General features: G+C 37.1%; 1 protein-coding gene across 1 annotated transcript in view; it reads right to left on the minus strand.

The window, feature by feature from the left end:
- The window catches only part of LOC122796967 (cadherin-12-like), a 2,443,257-nt gene that overhangs the window by 170,929 nt on the left and 2,251,911 nt on the right, over nucleotides 1-20,417 (minus strand). Inside the window, exon 7 of the mRNA XM_044065738.1 lies at nucleotides 9,945-10,081. Within this exon, the coding sequence (XP_043921673.1) occupies nucleotides 9,945-10,081 (137 nt within the window). The remainder of the gene's footprint in view (nucleotides 1-9,944; nucleotides 10,082-20,417) is intronic.

Genomic DNA, 20,417 nt, shown 5'->3' on the forward strand with positions numbered 1-20,417 from the left:
AACCCTCTTTGGAGGCTGAATAGCCGAGGCGCTAAGCTAATAAATCCTTTGGTTTATTTTTTGACTTGTTCATTTCCCATGCTATTTCTTCTTCTTTCTTTCAGTTTGTGGTACTAGTATGAGCAGAATGTGATACCTGCCCTTTCAATTATCTTGGTTTGCCTTGAAGGTGGCAAGGATACTCCTTTGCCTGAAATGTAGAAGAAGCTTGTTCCACTGGAAGGGGATACACTGGGATTTGAATCTTTTATGCTACAGTGTCTTATTTATGTGTTGATGAAAATTTAGCTCCTTTACTGGGGTGTTAGAGGCACCGTTTACTCTGTGAAGACAGACACAGTAAATGAAGTTTGGAATTTCTTGGATGAAAAGGTGAGATACAGATCTCCACTTTGGAGTCTTTAAGAGACTAGGTACAGAGAAATGGCTACCAATTTGTCTTGATAAGGCCACTGATCTTTTCAGTTATGAATCTCTGATGTCTCTCAAGTAGAGTGTTATGATTAGACAAATATATGACAAAAAGAGCATTATATTCAATAATGCTCTGATGAGAGATCAGTGAAGAGGAGCTGTAAAACAAAAGCATTTAGCTAAAATGAGCAGACAAAGTCACACTGCATCTCACTTTTACCAATGCTGGGAAAATGGCCAGAGTCCTGCTACCAGTCTTTATGATTACTTCTGGTGCATTTACCCTGGGGGTCATGATAGCACCCGGGCAGTGTATTTAAGTATAACATTAATTTTCTCCCCTTTTTCATAAGTGACACTGATATTCTGGCATTCAGACATACTACAATCCTCCCACTAGTTCAAGGACCATATGCCTGGCTTCTCTACTACAGAGAGATAATAATTATGCAGTGGAAAACTGACAGCAGACACCTCACATTCCACAAGCCATCAGGGAAATATGGATATGTTTGAGACAGCTAATATTTATGTGTGTGTGTGTGTGTGTGTTGCATCTACAATCTTCCCAAAGTTGACCATCTATATACAAGTTCATTGTGATCACTAATTTCCGTTCTCCTCAATGAGGTAAAACATGGTCATAACCACAAGACCACTGTGGAGTACAACTGCAACTTCTCTGGGTTTGCATTTCTGATACCCTTGAGAAAACAAGCATACTTCTGGCTGTTCCTTGGAAGCTTGTTCTTGTAGCAAGAATTAGCTTACTCATTTTTCATGGGGTGGACAAGCTGGCTGTAGCTGGACACACATTGCTTATTGGTTCACTTCTAGTACTGCTATGGCTACTGCTTGAACCTGACTCATGTAACCTGCAGTCAGGGTTTTATCTCTGTGCAGTCTAGCAACCCACAACATTTCCTTTTTTCCTCTGAGAATTCATTAAATGTATAACATATTAACATGCCTGTCTAGCAGTTTCAGTGGTGTGACCTCTTTCTTTATACTTATCTTACATATACATACATGCATATATCTGGGATCCAGACACATGCTCAACTAGCATATGTCTGAATCACAAAACATCGAACACACATACACGAAAGCGCTTAACATCAACAAGCGCTTCCATGTATGTGTGCCTGTTTCGTAGATTGGACTACAGTGCGGTAAAGGGAAAATTCCCTTTTCCCCACTGTAGTGCAATCCTGGAGTGAGAATAATAAAGTAGGGGGTGTGGGGGGTGCAGGGGGATTTTTTTTTTTAACTACACATACATGGAAGCGCTTTTCAATGTTAAGCTTTGTGTATGTCAATTTGTGATTCGACATATGCTAGTTGAGCATGTGTCCTAGACCCATATATATATATATATATATATATATATATATAAATATATATTTATATATATATATATATATATATATATATATATATATATATATATATATCTTTATATTTATATGCATATACATATATAGTTCTACTTTAAAATGTCGACTCCAATAACATCAAGACTACAACAGAGATGATTTACAACACTGAACTCCTGGAATGACGAATTTCACCTCTGTGAAACAAACCACTTGGCCACCACTGACTGCTGCCCTGTCTTCAACTATACTGTGATATCAGAGTTGTAATATTTAGGAAGGGGGTGGGGGCACCCCCCCACACATGGAGGTGTTAGGGGGGAGTGAAGCCCCCCCCACTCTGGTGGGTTTTGTTTATCTATAATTTTATTTTTTCATAGGATCATAGGAAGTTACTAGGCTACTGGCCCTGAGGCCCTTATAAGCCTAGCCAAGAGTTTAGCCCATGCATAGACAAATCAGCACCCAATGCCACTGTCCAGCAGGGACATGGGTGGAATCTCATGGATGTATTTTCTATTTCCCATCCAGTTATCCAGATTGCGCTTAAAAAGAGGTAAAGATTTACTCTGTTTGATGTTGAGAGGGAGTCTATTCCAAAGATGGGGGAGTCTCTGGGATGCAAATCTGTCCCAATAGCAAGTCCTATTAATGTCACAGACCAGGTTGAAGCCGCATGTGTGGGGTACTCAAGTGGAGCTTGACTTGCGTATATGCAGCAGTCCCATCAAGGCGTGGTCCGCGATCATCTTGTATGCCAGACAGAGTTCACCTCTGAGGAGTCTGTATGAAACAGAGTAGAGGCATAGGGTTTTTAGCCTATTTGAGTATGGTAGATTTTTGAGGCCCTGGATTTTCCTGGTCAGGAACCTCCATGGTTTCTCCAGCTGCTGTATGTGCTTTGTGAGGTACATGCCGAATGGGGCATTGTACTCAATAATGGGCCTTATTAGGGAAGAATACAGGGGTGTTATGACCTCCTTGTCCATGGATGAGATACTCTTACTTATCAGGTGGACCATGTAGAAAGTTTTCCATACAAGGGAAGCAACATACTGGTCAAATGTCAGGCTGCTATCAATCTGAATGCCCAAATCCCTCATGACTGACTGCGTGCTTAGAATGCTGTTATTAATGTGATAATTTGTGGGGACTTCTCTCTTCCCAAAGGGGATGATGATGCATTTTTTTGTATTCAGCTTGAGGCTATGTTTCTGGCACCAGCCAACTGTTTGGGTGAGACCCTCTTGGAGGATGTCCACATCACTAGGGGAATTGATGACAGCTCCCAACTTGCAGTTATCTGCAAACCTGGTCAGTCATAGCCCACTGGTTCTGGCCTGTACCTCAGAAAAGTATATCCCAAATAACAGAGGCCCCAAGACCAAACCCTGGGGTACACCACTCGATATGGCTCTACTGCTTGAGGTGGCTGCCCCTATTTTGACTAGGTGGGTTCTATCAGTGAGCCAGTTGGCTACCCATCTGGTAACATATGAATTGATGCCTAGTTAATAGAGGTTATCTATTATGTATTATGTCCGAGTGGGGAATAGTGTTGAAGGCTTTGGCCAGGTCAAGATAGGTGGTGTGCACTGTCCACTGTCTTCCAGTCATCCATGGCTTTGGTGACTGTCTCAAATAAGTCGACCAAATTTAACAGACATGAACTCCCCTTGACAAAGCCAAACTGTGTAGGATCGAGTGTTTGGGGGTTGCCAATGTCCTTGTTAATGAGGTTGATGATAATCCGTGGAGATGACATTTGTATATATATATTTATATATATATATATATATATATATATATATATGTATATATATATATATATATATATCAATAATGACACCTCAGTAAACCTTCATTGGCTATGATATTACCACTGCGATCCGTCAATATGTTTGAAGTTTCACTACTTCAAACCCTACTTCACTGAGTCCACTTGTTCGAAGTAGTGAAACTTCAAGCATTGACTTTGGCAGTCACACTACAGCACGGAATAGGAATATTCCCTTTTCCCCTGCTGTAGTGCGATCTCAGAGTTGGTATATTTAAGTAGGGGGGTGTGGGGGGCACAGCCCCCCCACATGGGGGTACAGGGGGGCTTGCCCTCCTGCAAAAACATGTTTTAGTGTTTTTTTATTTATTTATTTTTTTGGGTAGCCTGAGGAACTAGACTTTAGCGGAAGTGCACTTTCGTTTAAGTGGACTTTCGCTGAAGTGTAGGGTCTACTGCTCTATTTCGAAGAAGTGTACTTTCGCTCCGATGTAGAGTAGTAGACCCATATATATATATATATATATATATATATATATATATATATATATATATATATATATATATATATATATATATATATATATATGTATATATATATATATATATATATATATATATATATACAGTTTATATATATATATATATATATATATATATATATATATATATATACACAGTTTATATATATATATATATATATATATATATATATACACACACACAGTTTTATATACATATATATATATATATATATATATATATATACACACACACACACACACACACGCACAACATTTTTATCATGTGCATGTATGTGTGTGTTTGTGTATGTATATGTATGTATATATAGATGTACCTTATCATGTAAGCTGTACATGATTTTTGTGGAAAGTTTAATCATGTGATTTTTTTAAAGTGTCATAGAGAAATAGTAAAGAATTGCATCCAGTTTCATTTATTTTAGTGATGGAATTAAGGCATGAAGTTTAGGAATTCTGTCCCTTTCATAGACAGCTCATGTCATCCAAACTTGAATTTAGATAACCTTGACAGATGATGACCAGAATCCTTTTTTGACACAAATTCCAAGAGTAGCCATATGAGGTAGGCAGAGTTGAAGTATGATGGACACTAACATTAGTTTGGAAGGTGCACTCAACTGAATTGTATACTGCATGGGTTAAATCTCCTTTCTGTAAAGATGCAGCAATTTCTGAACTGAGTTTATTAAGTTTAGGGGTGAGGGGAATCTCCATGGAGGATGTGTGATTTTGCCTCCTATAAAATATATACACTCTGTATTTGTAGTATTTTGAGAGCCATTTCATACTGGACGTATTTGTCAAAATGACATTCTCATTGGCATCTGTCTCCCAGTTGACTAGACCCCTGAGCAAGAGTATTACTGTTTTTCACCGCCACATACTTCTTGCGCAGACCACATGGACTCAGCTTTTGAGAGTTCTTTTAGAACGTTACATGCATGCACTTTTTGGTGACTGCCAAGCTTTGCTTTTTAATGCTGATGACATTTAACACTTTGTTACAGTAAAGGTTTAGGGTTTGTTACTAGTTACTTGTTTCTTTAACTTATCCTGCTACCTTAAAAGGGTTTCTATTAGGTGTTCAACAGCTTACGTTGTCAAATGCCTAGTTATCGACAACTAAAGGTCAAAAGTTTAAAATCGTGAACAGCCACATATGCAAATTCTTTCCTCGGGAAAGAATTCCTTGGCAGTTATTGGGGATTTGTCCTTTCCCCAATGTAGAGCGATATTGGAGTTGGTATATTTAGTTGGGGGAGGGTGTAGGGTGGCACAGCCCACCACATTCTGGGGTGGGGGGTGAAGCCCTCCACTATGTTTGGGTTCAGAAGTTTATTTTATTTTGCGACATCCTAACAAGTTCTTTCCTGAGGAAAGAATGGCTGTTTACGATTTTAAGGTTTTGACGCTTAGGTGTCGATATTTAGACATTTGACAACCTAAGCTGTCGAACATGTAATATTGACCCCCTTAAAATACTCTATCTCTGAGTTTTTATTCGATATGGTATGCATCATAATCATAGTGCTTTTCTAACATACACAGTAAAATCATACCTCTCAACCTCTTAGAGCAAAAAATCTGGACAAAGCCTAAAATGATTGGGGGAGCAAAGGTTTATGTTAAATGTTCAAACATCCAAAATGTCGAACATTACATGGTCAAGACCAAATGTTCGACATTTGGATGTTCGAACATAAAAAAAAAAAAAAAAGAAAACACAGAAAAAAATACTTTAATAGTGTAGGCAGGGGGGCAAGCCAACCTGCAACCCCCACACCCCCCTACTTAAATATACCAACTCCGATACAGCACTTCAGTGCAGAAAAAGGAAATTATCCCTATCTGCACTGTATGGTGCCATTGAAAGTCTATCTTCGAGCACTCAAAATTTCAAGCGTTTGGTCTCGACCATGTAACGTTCAAAATTTTGAGCATTCGAAGATTTGACAGGTACTCGGGGGACAAATAGGGACAGATTTTAAATATTGCTCTTACAAACTTAGAAAGTTGATAGAATAATAGGTTTTGCATTAGTATGAATTTTCTGAAGGATGTGGAGTCTTAAACTCAAATATTTGTCATTATTTAATGACTTTAATCCTTAGCTATTTGCCAGAAAGGTACAAATTTTATGAGGAACACACCAAAAATATGAGGCAAAAATCTGGACATTCTGCTAAAATCTGTACAGTTGAGATGTATGAGTAAAATCTTTCTTTCCAAAAAGTGAAGTAGCCAGTCAAGAACAAAACAATTGCACATAAAAAGAAAAATAAGACAGTGTCATATAATGGTTATAAAGTATCTAAAGTCACATACTGTATAAAGTTTATTAGAATTCATTGCTGTCAAACAGCTATTTGCCATAGATAGAAGATAAACTCAAAGTAAAACCAGTGCATATGCCATCATTAAAAAACAAATTCCCACAAATATTATTTAACTATTTTATTTTTTTTACTTCAGAGAAGTGTTTCCAGTTATAATCAGCTGCAACATTAATTGCCTACATTTCTTCTGAATTGGCCTTTAAGAAATCTACATAGTTTTTTAACATATGGCGTGTCTTGCAGATGGCTTTGTATTCTGCTGATAATCCCATCCACCCATGCCTGGCTCCTCTTGAACTAGAGCCATTAACCATTCCCATCTCATATGGTTTTATTTATTTTAATTAATTTATTTATTTATTGACATTTTAGCTGCAATTATTTTATTTTTTATTTTTTTATCTGCCTACACAATGGAGCTAGATTCTGTAGTGAGTTCATCGTTAATACGCTCTGCAGTGTCACTTTATTATTACCTTATCTTTTTATAATGCAGTTAATATTAGTTTGGGATATGTATAATTTTATTAGCTTCACTGTAGTTTAGATAGTTAAAAATGGACTCATTTATCATAATAATAGCATTTAACAACTAGTGAGCCACAGGAACTGTTTTAGATCTTATGTTTTTATTTTAATATGTTCATTCTTTTTTTGAGAAAAAAAAACAATAATTTCTAGGGAGTTGATTTAAGTGAGTGAACTTTTTCCCAAAAGATTGTTTGTGTACATGCATATTCCATATGTACGGTAAGTGACGTTACATTTTTGTTTTGTTTTTATCCTTAAGTGAATGAAAGAAGTGGCCTATGTTTTACTTTATTTACTTATTCATTATTTTTATACTTAAGTAAATGAAAACAGTAGCCCATGTTTTACTTTAGTTCATTATTATTTTGTGTTTAATTATTTATTATTTATTGATTGATTCATTAATTGTGCCATTAAGTGTACATTTCAGTATGAGTTTGTTTTAGGAGGGCTAGAGTATTTTTTGTCTATGTGTGTGTGTGTGTGTGTGTGTGTGTGTGTGTGTGTGTGTGTGTGTGTGTGTGTGTGCATATGAGTGCGGTGTGTGTGTGTGTGTGTGTGTGTGTGTGTGTGTGTGTGTGTGTGTGTGTGTGTGTGTGTGTCTGTGTGTGTGGTGGTGTATATGGTAGGTTTTGAGGAATTTCAGAAGCTTAATGAAACAAGGATACACATAAATTTGCAACTTGCACTGATATGGCACGAGTATAGGAAAACTGACGATTATGTACCAAAAAGCAGATAAACAAAAACCATCAACACAATGTACCCAAATGTTTTTCCCTTAACTTCCTGGAATTTATGCCCATGAGATCTGTTGCCAATTTGTCTTTTGCTCAGGCATCTTATCATGACCTTTGGCTCATCTGCTTGAAACTGGATCACAGTAACTGGAATAAAGGAATGGAATAATGAATTTTAGATGCCATTTTGCTCTCCCTTTGTCTTGGTGTGATCTGACTGTCATTATATAAATGTAAGACAGGTAAAGAGGTAAAGGGGATCTTGCATCCTTCAAAAAAAAAAAAAAACTTTTGTTGTGCTTTATTTTTCAATTTTCAGCCTATTTTGGATGTAAACAGTTGAATTCCTGAACTAATACTGGCATGCATTTTACACGTGAGCAAATTATTCTTGGAAAATCATAAGGAAAAGGCATCTGATGCATGTTATTATCACATCCTTTCTTGGGGGTTCTATTATAAGAGCTCATTTCCCAAGCAATTGAAACCTACTGCCCTAAAGCCAGGAACTCCAGCATTTTGTAGTTTGTGTAAGCTGCCACTTATGTTCAAAGTCGAATGAAGTTGGACGAGCAACTGCCACAGCTTACCTATACTCATTAGTCAAGTTCAAATGAGGTAAATGCATCTCATGTGGTAAGAAATGGAAGGGGCATTTTAAGGTTAGGGAGCAATAGTTGGACAATAGGGGTAGATATAGTTTTAGGGTTAAGGGGCAGGAAGGAAGTTTTAGGTGTAGGGAGTGGAATGGAGATTTTAGTTTAGGGAATAGAAGAGGTGGGGAGTTTTTCAGTTAGAGAATGATTAGAGAACTTTGTTTTAGGTAGGGGTTGCAGTGCTAGGTTTAGGGAGTAATTAAGAACTTTAGTTTTAAGGAGAGTGTAAGGAGTTTTATATGAAGGGAGCCAGTACTCATGTATGGAAAAGGGTGGGAGTTTTAGGGTAAGCATTATGGCTCTGCTATGGCTATACATCTTATATGGTTGGGTGCTGCGAGGGATATGTAGAAATGGGAGAGTTCAATCACTTGTTTTTTTGAGCAAGCAGCAGCCAGCAAATGTGTCACAAGCTAGTAGGCCATGAGCAACTGTAGTAAACCCTCTCAGTGGTCTATGGTTATGATTACTGGATTCAGTATGTAAGGACTTCTAATTTGCTACATGTTATGCATTCCATTTTGTCATCCTTCTATGTGTATTTGACATATTCCCTAACAATCAAAACATCTGCTCTAACATCCTATCTCTATTTCAGTTAAGAAACACACATACCTACACACACACACACACACACACACACACACACACACACACACACACACACACACACACACACACACACACACACACACACACACACACACACACACACACACACACTCTCTATATATATAGATACTCAAAATAAGTAATATCTAACAAACAACAAATTCCACCTAAATCAGTTCCCTAGAACACATAACTTGATTTTAACAACAAACATGAACTACATAAAATAAATGAAAAATGTACCAGAACCAGTCTGTTCAAAATGGTATCATTAATGAGCTTTGCCCAGACTTAAATAAGCAAAACAAACAAACATCTAAAAAGTGAATCAACAGCTAACATTAATTTTATTAAAACAATAACTGCAGAACAATGCCTTCTTGTCTAGAATGTACATTAACTGTCCTGCAGAACATTAGAACAACGTGGCTTAAATACCCTAACAAAACCCTTAACAACATTCTAAATAAAGAATAACACTTAAAAAACACCAGTGAAGCAATCTGTTTATAAATGCCTGTGCATTTACAGACAACAAGGCAATTACTGCATCCCATCAAACTGAATAGGAAATACTTAAAAAAAAAAAAAACGTTAGGATAGACAACATGAGAAAGTATAACTTCTGTGATGCAAGGGAAGGGAGCTCATATTTATGACTCATGATTTTGCCATTCAGTACAAATATTCCCTAGTCTTACAGTGCAGACGTTTCTTCTATCAAACTCAAGCTCATTATATTTCTATACCTAGCAAAAACCAGGAGTTCAGGAGCACTTTACATATGAAAGCTTTATCAAAACTATGTTTTGTACATCAAAGTAATAGCATTCAAGCAACAAAATGGTAGCACTTTTCTTTTTCAATCCTATTTTTCGGCCTATTTCATGTAACATTCCCCTTCATCTTGAGAAATGTTTAATAGTGAAGAGCTGAATTTAAAATCCAGATACTTACTAACTTTTGTAGCGATTACAGAGATGTTGTGTTGTGCAATACTTTCTCGATCAAGCAGCTCATTCGTTGCAATGATTCCTTCTACTTCATCGATTGTAAAGTACTTGTCACGGTCACTCTTCCAGTCTATGCAATACCTGAATTTAAAAAGATCTGCATTACAGTCAACTTTTAAACCAATGTCCCCTCCAAACCCATATATATATATATATATATATATATATATATATATATATATATATATATATATATATATCTTTCCAAGAAAGTATATCCTAATTCATTTAGCTCTTTCAATGTCAATAATTTTGACAGTTTTGCTTTTTAACTTAACAAAGCAGTTTCTTTTAACAAAACATTTTTGTGGTTGACAATAATAAGTAATAAGTGAATAATTACTGTATTTATACCATAATTCAAAGTAATTTTGTTTCATGGTTTTTCTTGACTGAAACAAAAAATAGGATGACTTTTGACTTGGACTTGAATCCATATTATTTACAAAATATGTCATATTCAATAAGACATTACATAAGTCCAAAAGGAGTGTCAGGACTTTCTATTAAAAAGAAGTCATAATACTGCTTTCACATCCTGACCCAGACAGTTGAATAGAAGGTCCTTTCTCTTAAATGCCCTAGTTTTCTTTAAAAAGAAGCCCAGGTACTGTTATCAGCTCTTCAATCACACTGGTACATTTTCAGCAGGGATCTGGAACTGTTCCATTGTAATGATGTATAGGTCTGCTGCATTATTCACCTAAACAGTAACTTGTTGTTCTAGATGTTATTGAAATTGTCTTAAACTATTAGTGATACCAGAGTGCCTTACTCAAGAACACAGACTCACAACTTTGAACAATAATGAGTACTTGATTAAATGTCCATTTTATCCCTCAGGTAGTTCATTATACTTTCTCTGCTATTCTCTCAGTCACTTTAGTCTGTTTCCCCCTGCTCTGCAATCATTCTTGCACTCAGGTAATTAGCAGCAAAGTATAAACGATTTAGGTAAACTCACTTATAAATGGATAATGTTTTGTAGAACTTTACTCCTTCAAAACTGCACTACAGTAAAAGCATTTAATGGACAAGGGTAAGCCTTACTCTTTCAATGCATGTGTTAGACCACTGCTCCTTCTATAGAAAGTTTTAGCATTGAAAGCATAACTGATAACAAGCAACTGATTTTTACCTTGGGAATGCTCTGTAAAGTGTGCATGCAGCAGTGATTATATTCCTCTGTCTTGGGAGGTCTTTCATTCCATTCCTCTCCCTTCCGCGATTCCCCAACAACCCCACATATCCTCATTTATACTGTTAGCTATCTTCATCTACCTCTTTACACAAACCACTCCCTACATAGAGGCATACTTGTTGTTTACACTACTTTTCACAGGTATCCTTCTTCATTTAACTTACTAGTCATCTGCCCTCTCTCCACTCATATTCACACATTTAACCTCATTTTTCAGCCAGTTTTAACATCAGTATATGCTTACCCTCTTTACACTCATTTCCTTTAGCACAAATATAATTAGACACTCTCCCTCACCACAAGTAGCCTTCTCTTCTTACCACTCTATCCTTCCACTTTCACACCTCTTTCAATCTCATTACTCTCACAATTTTCTTTCAACAGTGTCATCTCTACACTTATTCCTTTCACTCATCACATTACTCACTCTTTTCTCCTTCAGAATACTCACCAGCTATTTTTAATCACGAAAAATCACATTCCATACACTCTCCAGAACCCCACCTGAGTACCCACCTTTATACTAATTACACTGCACCGAGTCCTCCAAATGTCTTACTAAGTCTCCAGCCATTCTACCCTCCATCTCAACTCACAGTGATACTGTTTCATTTACTGCTGACTTGCACACTCTCTGCACTAACTCACCTACCATATTACTCTCACTCCATATCCCATCTCCATCACACTGTATAACAATAGTCTTCCCTTCACTCTAACTATATCATCTTACCTGTACAAAACTAAATGCTCAGATATCTTCCCTTATATGTGTATTAAGGTTGGGAATATGACTCATTCAGTCACAATTAAACTTAAATACAAGTCTCACTATCTCTCTATCCACCACAATTTCAACTTAGTAGGACATGATCCACTTAAAGAAATCCCAATCCCTCCGAGCTACACGCTCTAGGGACCTAAACCTTGTCACCACAATAAACAGAACATGCTGGAGGGATAGATTCCTGTCCCAGAGACTTCCCATACTCTGGAATAAACTACCTATCTATATCAAACAAAGCTCCTCATTAGTACTCTTCAAGAAAAATCTTGATGATTGGATGGGAGATAGGAAATTCACCCTGGGGATCACTTCTGTGGCTCTGCTCGACAGGGGCACAGGAAAATAATTTTCTTGGATGGAAAAAGCCAAGGTACCTTTTTGGCTAGGCTTATATAGGCCCTAGGGCCAATGGCCTAGTACCTACCTATGAACCTATGAACCTATATCCACCCAAACTCTGGCCCCGTCAAAACCAATTTACCAGAGTCAACCACTTGGCTTCCAATGGTCTCATAGCAATTTTCTCCTCTTCTATTGACTATAACAGTATTCTTTTCAATATTACTCTCAGAAGCATTTGCAAGAAGTTCAAGGCATACATGCATGCCTTGCTTTTTACTCCCCAGACATTCTGGTTGTGACAGAAACCTGGCTAAAATAAGACATTACTGACAACGAAATAACTTCCACAGATTTTAGTATATACAGAATTGACAGAAAAGAGCAGGAGGTATAACCATTATTTATAAGAACATCTTCATAATAACCCAGACTCAATTAAAATATCTTAAAAATCAATAATGCCGAACTTCTGTTTTCACACCTCAAAATCAAATAAAGTACACATTTATCTCAGCAGTATATATTTCACCAGGCAATAAAATTAACAGAATAGAAAATGTTCTACATTCAATATCAGAAAACACCCCCCCAAAAAAACCTTCATACTGGGAGACCAAAATATTGACTGGAAATCTCTAAACAGGGCAACTGTAAAGAGTTTAAAAGTTTATATGGCTTTACTCAACTTAAAAAAAAAAAAAAACGCCCCCACCAGACTTAACAAAAACACTAACAGAAAGTATCTACTGGACTGGATTCTAGCTACAACATAATACCCTCTTGATGTTTACTTGATAATGCAAGTGACTACCTCTCAACCTATATAATAAGATAGCAACATGGTTATCTATAAACAAACATGTAATATCACCATATTTGCCAAAAGGACATTAATCTCAACTCTCTCTCCCAGTACAACTGGGATGTTTTAAGAACATTGCCCTTAGATGAAGCAATTACTCATTTCAACTACATCTTCCTAAAATTTTTTAATGAATTAGCAACAGTTAAGACAAAAAGGGTAAATCTAATACACCACCATGGCTAACAAAAGAGGAAAAATAACTCAAGCTGCAAAAACACAAAGCATGGAAGGAATGGTGAAAAAATAAAACACAGTTTTCCTACCAAACTTTTAGACATCTCAAAAACCTCACTAAGTTCCATTTAAATCAGGCAAAAATCATTGTACAACATCCTCCATTATAGGCAACAGAATAATCCCAAGTTTTCTGGTCATCCCTAAAACAATGAATATGGCCTGGCAGTACCATCACACCATGCTGTACTACTGCTAATGACAGAGATTCCCTCTTGGTTCTTTCACTGACTGATTAGTACACCGCTTCCCTCCAAGTTTCCTCTTGTTCTTGAACACCATGCTTTGTCATTTTTCTTTTACCCTTTCCTAAACTCAATTAGAAAATGACTTGATAAACTAAAACCAGCAATCCTAGCTGCTGATAACCTTCCTACCAAATATTTAAAAACTGCTGCAGACACAATAGCCTTACACATCTCCATTCTGATCAGGCTATTGATAACTGAAAATTATGACCCCTCTACCTGGAAAACATTCTTCAGAATACCCCATCACAAACTAAGTATATCAGCTGAAGTAACACACTATAGACTCACTGCAATCTTATCACATCTCTCAAAAAAAGTCTTAAGAATGAGTGTATAAACAGCTTCTGCAACATATAACTAAGCATAGCATTGTATCCAAGTCCAAGTATGGTTTAAACCCAATCATAGCACTATTTCTGGTCTTAACTTCTCCTAAATCATCAGCCAAAATGTGACTGAATTCACCCTAGTTTCTTCTCTTTTTCCTTGATCTCTCCAAAGCAATTGATAGGTTATCCGACCAAAAACTTCTTCCTGAATACTTTGCCTTAGGTCTCATTTCTTCCTCCCTGTTCTGGTTTGGCAGCTTTTTATCCAACCGTAAAGTAGATAACTAGCATCGAAATCACCCACCACTTCTACCAAACGCTGTTGGTTTTCACCAAGGGACAACAGATGGTCCACTCTTATTTAACATTTTCATCAATAAACTCCACACCACTCCTAATTTTGCCATTTCTGCACAATAAGCTGATGACTCAGCTCTTGTCTGCTCTTCTCCATCCATTAAAAAAATACAGGAGAGCACCCAATGCTCCTTCATTACCTTTGAATTCTTGGTTGAAAAATATATCTTACTTCTCATTCTCCCCAAAAAGCAAAATTGTGTTTTTCACCCTAAAAGAATACCTTATTGAGAAACATGTTTCATATTACCTTAAATAATAATACTAAAATGAAAACTGCTAGACAGACTAAACTGCTTGGAGACAAAATTGGTGAAAGTGTCAATTCTGATCATCACATTCTTTAATCCATCAAGAAAACTCACCAAAATCATTGTCCCCTCTATATAGTCAAGCGATACCAGACTGATGCTAAAAGAATGACTTTAGCACTCCCTCCTTCCTTCAGTATTCTTCCAACATTCTTATAAACATCAAAGCAACATATACAACTAAAGTGGTCTCTTGTTTCTACAAAGTAGCTAAATTTGCAAACAATAAAGACAACACTGCATTGTACTACAACAATTTAACTGGCTCAAACTCCTACCCAAGCTTACCTACAAATAGGTTGATCACTGCCCATATCATCCTATATCCTGCCAATCATTACCCAATATTACAACATATTCTACTACTGCCCTACTAGAGACCTTCATTCTAGCAACAAACACTATGTAAAAACAAATCAATCAACATTGCTGGAAACTCTTTTTTTACTCCCACAATGTGTAAAAACTCTGGAATGAAATCTTTACATATTTAGACAGGTGAGATTAACAGATGCAACACCTTGCTTAAACAGCACCTAAATCATAGCCTGCTCATCTGGCTAAGTCTTCTCCCCAGATCTCTTGTCTTACTCAACAACTCTAGCACATATTCTATTTTACCTCATAAAAATCCCATTAACATTTAAATTGTCAGTTTCTCACTGCCTTCTATATTCCCCAGTCATTAATCACCCACTGTCTGTCTTTCCTACCACTTCAACAACCAACATTTCTCTTTTTTTCATAATGTTGAATCAAATTACTGCTCTCAGCTTAATTTCATTTCCATATACTGAAACACTGCATACACAGCTTGTTTTTGTATTTTATTCTCTAGTGATGTCTTTCTAGTGCATCCAGATATCTTTTACTATTTTCACTATGTGCATTTCCCTTATTTTCATACAAACACATCTATATCTCATACAAAATGTATTGTACTTGTAAACATATATTTACTTTTATGTAATATATGTGATGTGACTCTAAGGCTTTTCTCACTGGCCCTCCTTTAAAAATGGGTTTTTGCCCAGTCGAACTTCCTCAGTAAACAATGACAAACAAATAAAAACAAATTAATCAATAAATAAAGATTTGATTGACTGTAAAGGGTAACACAAAAGTAAATAGTCTTCAATGCACAGAATTGGTGGGTGTGAGTCTTTTAAATCAAGAAAATCAAATCAAACAGTTAGAATATTAATTAAAATGCAGTTCTGTTATAAATTTAGTACACATCATTTTTAGTGGTATGAGAACAATGGATGCATTTACCAGAATTTTTGAGCTTATAACAAATCATATAACATATACTGATTCATTAGTTTTACTCTACAAAGTAATATCAGCTATGTAAACATGACCAAAATATGTTATGCATAGTATTTCATTTCTTCTGAAAGGCTACATGTACACTGAAACACAATCCTACTTTTTGCAAATTATATAACACAGCTTTCTGTTCTCATAATTTAATGGACAAGTTCTTTATCACTGTCTCACTCTTACAACACTTAAGAGTAGCACCTCAGTTAAGAAAAATGTAAAAGGAGAGAAAATAAAAGCCAAAGTAAACACACAGTATGAAATTAACCTCTCTCACTTCAAAGCATTGATAATTAATAATCCGGATACTACACATGTCACTGAAGTCTGGCTCAAATCTAGGATTGCTCTGTCCCACTTTCTAAATAAACTTTACTAAAATTGTATGGAAGAAGACAAACAAGCTCTTGTTATTAATGCCAAAAGAACAGAAATGGTAATTACTAGATTTGTTTCCCAATAACAATAACCATAAGTGCAATGCTTTGAATGGTGTTTCTTTAATAAGAGGCCACCTCACATATAAAGGGGCTCAGGTTTATAGTAGCAATGCAGTGTTAGGAAATGCAGGAAAAAATATTTTTGAAACTACTGCACTCCTGTAACAAAGCAGTGCTGTATCATGTTGGGCGGCATGAATATCGAGTGGTGTGGAAAAGCAAAAGCCACTTTAAGTGACACCTTAAGCAAAATGTCACCTTGGCCACTGGACTTAACATTGCTACTGATAGCAAACATTATTACTGATAGTCAAACAATTTCAAGTGCATCTGTGAGTGAGTGTGTGTTTGGATGCATGCATGCATGTGTTTGCTTGAGTGCACCTAAGAATAGTGCAGTGTATCTGTTTATTAACATACAGAACAACCCCCATAAAACCATGGAATACTAAGTCCACAGGAACAGGCCATAGAATTCATAAGGTTCTGACCCAAATTAATATCATTACTCATTCATGTATAGTAGGCAACCCTTGTAGCAGACTTTGGTTCTCTGTGTATAATGTGTCTATGTTAATATGTTTCAAAGTAATACCAGCCTTTCCTGTAGGGAGAACAACCCAAAATTACCTCACAGAGCAAATCTGGAGCAACAGTGGAATTGCTACAGAGTTTTGTGTGGGGGGGGGGGTGGAGGTTTCATTTTGTTTTTCAACATGCCATGCAGATAGGTATATGTACACAACTGTATATATACATGTCTGGCCACAAAATGTACAGAGCTATTTTTATCACTTGATTTGCAATTTTATTTTTGTGAAATGATGTTCTTAGAGATTTCCATGTTCTTTAGGTACCTTCACAGCAATACTGTAAGTCTTCATTTAGGTTCTATGACAACGGATCAAATTCACTACATATCAAATGGCTGGAAAATCGAAAATGCTGGTGATAGAAACCTGTTTTATGAGATCACAGCACAATGAAAATCTGGAAATTTGCCCTTTCCTCACTGTAGTGTGATCTCTGAGTTAGTATATATATTTAGCGGGGGGGGCTGTGCTCCCCACAAAACGGGTTTCTATCAGCTGCGTTTTCGATTTTCCTGCCATGCGATATTTAGTGCATTTGATCTGTTGTCATAGACCCCTTGATTTAGCTTACTGTGTCCTGGCAGGGAGACATATTGCCCAGGGGTAGGCTGCTACGATTGTGTTGTTACTCACTAGTAGGCAACAACCTTTGTACTATTACAAATTCTAAACTGCATTACACGTGATATTTATATACTGCAGTAATTCTACATATAGTATATTAACCATAATCGGACTTGAGGACATTGTATTGCAAATCTTGTTAAGCCCTGATACACTGTTTTCATTAGTTGTATTGAACCTTCATCTTTACACTTCCTTAAGCATTAGGTCTGTCTAATACATATTGTGCATAGTGAATTCACCAAGGTTTCCTTTGAAGAAAGACATGGTCTCAGTGGGAGTAGCCAGTAAACATGTTCAATAAGTAAATGGATGAATGAATGACTGAATAAATATGTAAATTGCAAAATTTAAAATAAAAATAAATTAAATGAGTTCTGTTGATAAGGGACTGGAAAAAAATCTCTGTTTATCAATCTGCCTATCTGTCTATTTATTTATATATGTATCAAGAATGTATGTGTATATGTGTGTATTATAGACAAGCTCATATAGAAAACCACATACACATATATGCATATACGCATACACAGACACACACACACAGTTACACACACACACACACACACACACACACACACACACACACACACACACACACACACACACACACACACACACAGTGATATTTTTTTTACTTTTATGGAGTGAGTTAGTCTGACTTACTAGAAATGGAATGTCTACTTTAACACAGAATTGAAAATAGTGTTATCATTCATATTGACTCCAGGAGAAATCTTTATACCCAGTTACTTTATATATGTTTTTTAAATAACTTGCTGATTTTAAATAGTCAGGAATCCCTTTGTCCCTCACCACCATGTAGGAAAACCACATGCAAGAGAACAACTTAAGAAGATTCAGTCTAGCCTGGCACTGTGAAGAAATATAGGACATGTAATGGCAAAAGAATACTGAGACACTGACTGCCACTTAAATGCCACTACTCTAGCACTTTTTCCACTTAGCCATTTAGGCAAAGTGATAAGCCTCAATGGGGTTCTTGCTTCTTTCTCCAAGCATCTGGGCAACTACAAAAAACCCTGATCCTGGAATAGTGTCATTTGAAAACTTTTAATAGGACAGGATATCTGATACTGGGTCACAAATGTGTGCTAAGATGAGGTTAGGAAAGATAGAAATGTTCCTTGCAGTGGAAGGGTAAAATCTCACTTGATCTTAATTTTCAGTATAAATACAGACCAGGAAATGGGGCCACATGACACTTCAGGATTGTGGGTTTTAAACTGGAGGTGACAGAATGATTATCATGCAGATAACTGGCTTGAGGTGGACACATGCCTATAGTGCCATCTCTTGATGATCCTTAATGTTAGCTCTTTCTGTTAAAGTTGAACATTACATCGGTCACCAACTACAGGCAACATTAGATGGGTTTAGGTGGTCATGTGAAAGGATCATTTTACGTTAGTGGTGATGAGTTTTTGCATTAAAAATCATGCTCTGTATGAAAATAACTACAAGTTTAGGCAATTGGTATATGTGCTTTACTGTGGTGCCTTTGGAATGTATTTGCCATCAGTGGGTTTATGACTGAATACCTCTTAATCATAATGCAACCTAAGTATAATGACCCCACAGTATCATAGATCTCCATTTGGCTAAGAATAAACAGCCACAAGATCTGCAAGAAGTGCTGCTCATTACTGGATTAGAGTGCAGGTCAACGAGTGCAGTCCTTCCCCATCATTGCACTGAGTAAATGCATCCGAGTGCAGATGGACCAGTGTTGTCTCTCCCCATCATTGCACTGAGTAACTGGATCAGAGTGCAAATGGACAGGTGCTGTCTTACCCCATCATTGCACTGAGTAACTGGATCAGAGTGCAGATGGATGGGTGCTGTCTCCCCCCCATTATTGTGCTGAGTAACTGGATTAGAGTGCGGATGAATGGGATCAGAGTGCAGATGGATGAGTACTGTCTCTCTCCATCAATGCATTGAATAACTGGATCAGAGTGCAGATGGATGGGTGCTGTCTCTCCCCATCAATGCATTGAATAACTGGATCAGAGTGCAGATGGATGGGTGCTGTCTCTCCCCATCATTGCACTGAGTAACTGGATCAGAGTGCAGATGGATGGGTGATGTCTCTCCCCACCACTGCACTGAGTAGCTGAATCAGAGTGCAGATGGATGGGTGCTTTCTCTCTCCATCATTGCACTGAGTAACTGGATCAGAGTGCAAATGGACAGGTGCTGTCTTACCCCATCATTGCACTGAGTAACTGGATCAGAGTGCAGATGGATGGGTGCTGTCTCCCCCTATCATTGCGCTGAGTAACTGGATTAGAGTGCAGATGAATGGGATCAGAGTGCAGATGGATGAGTACTGTCTCTCCCCATCAATGCATTGAATAACTGGATCAGAGTGTAGATGGATGAGTGCTGTCTCTCTCCATCAATGCATTGAATAACTGGATCAGAGTGCAGATGGACAGGTGCTGTCTCCCCCCATCATTACACTGAGTAACTGGATCAGAGGGCAGATGTAAGGGTGCTGTCTCTCCCCATCATTGCACTGAGTAACTGGATCAGAGTGCAGATGGACGGGTGCTGCCTCACGTGGATTTTGTGTTAAACCATTCGTAAATAAAGTAGTCATGGGTCATGGTGTGGGACATAGCAGAAGAGCTAGTTTTAAACAAAGTCACCCCTGCAATCATTTTATTTCCATTTTTTTCCAATAAATGGAGTAGGATCTGGCATATCATCTAACAGATGGCACCTTGGAGT

The sequence above is a fragment of the Protopterus annectens genome, chromosome 3.part0 (assembly GCF_019279795.1).
Source record: "Protopterus annectens isolate FY-2018-M chromosome 3.part0, PAN1.0, whole genome shotgun sequence".
Lineage (NCBI taxonomy): Eukaryota > Metazoa > Chordata > Ceratodontiformes > Protopteridae > Protopterus > Protopterus annectens.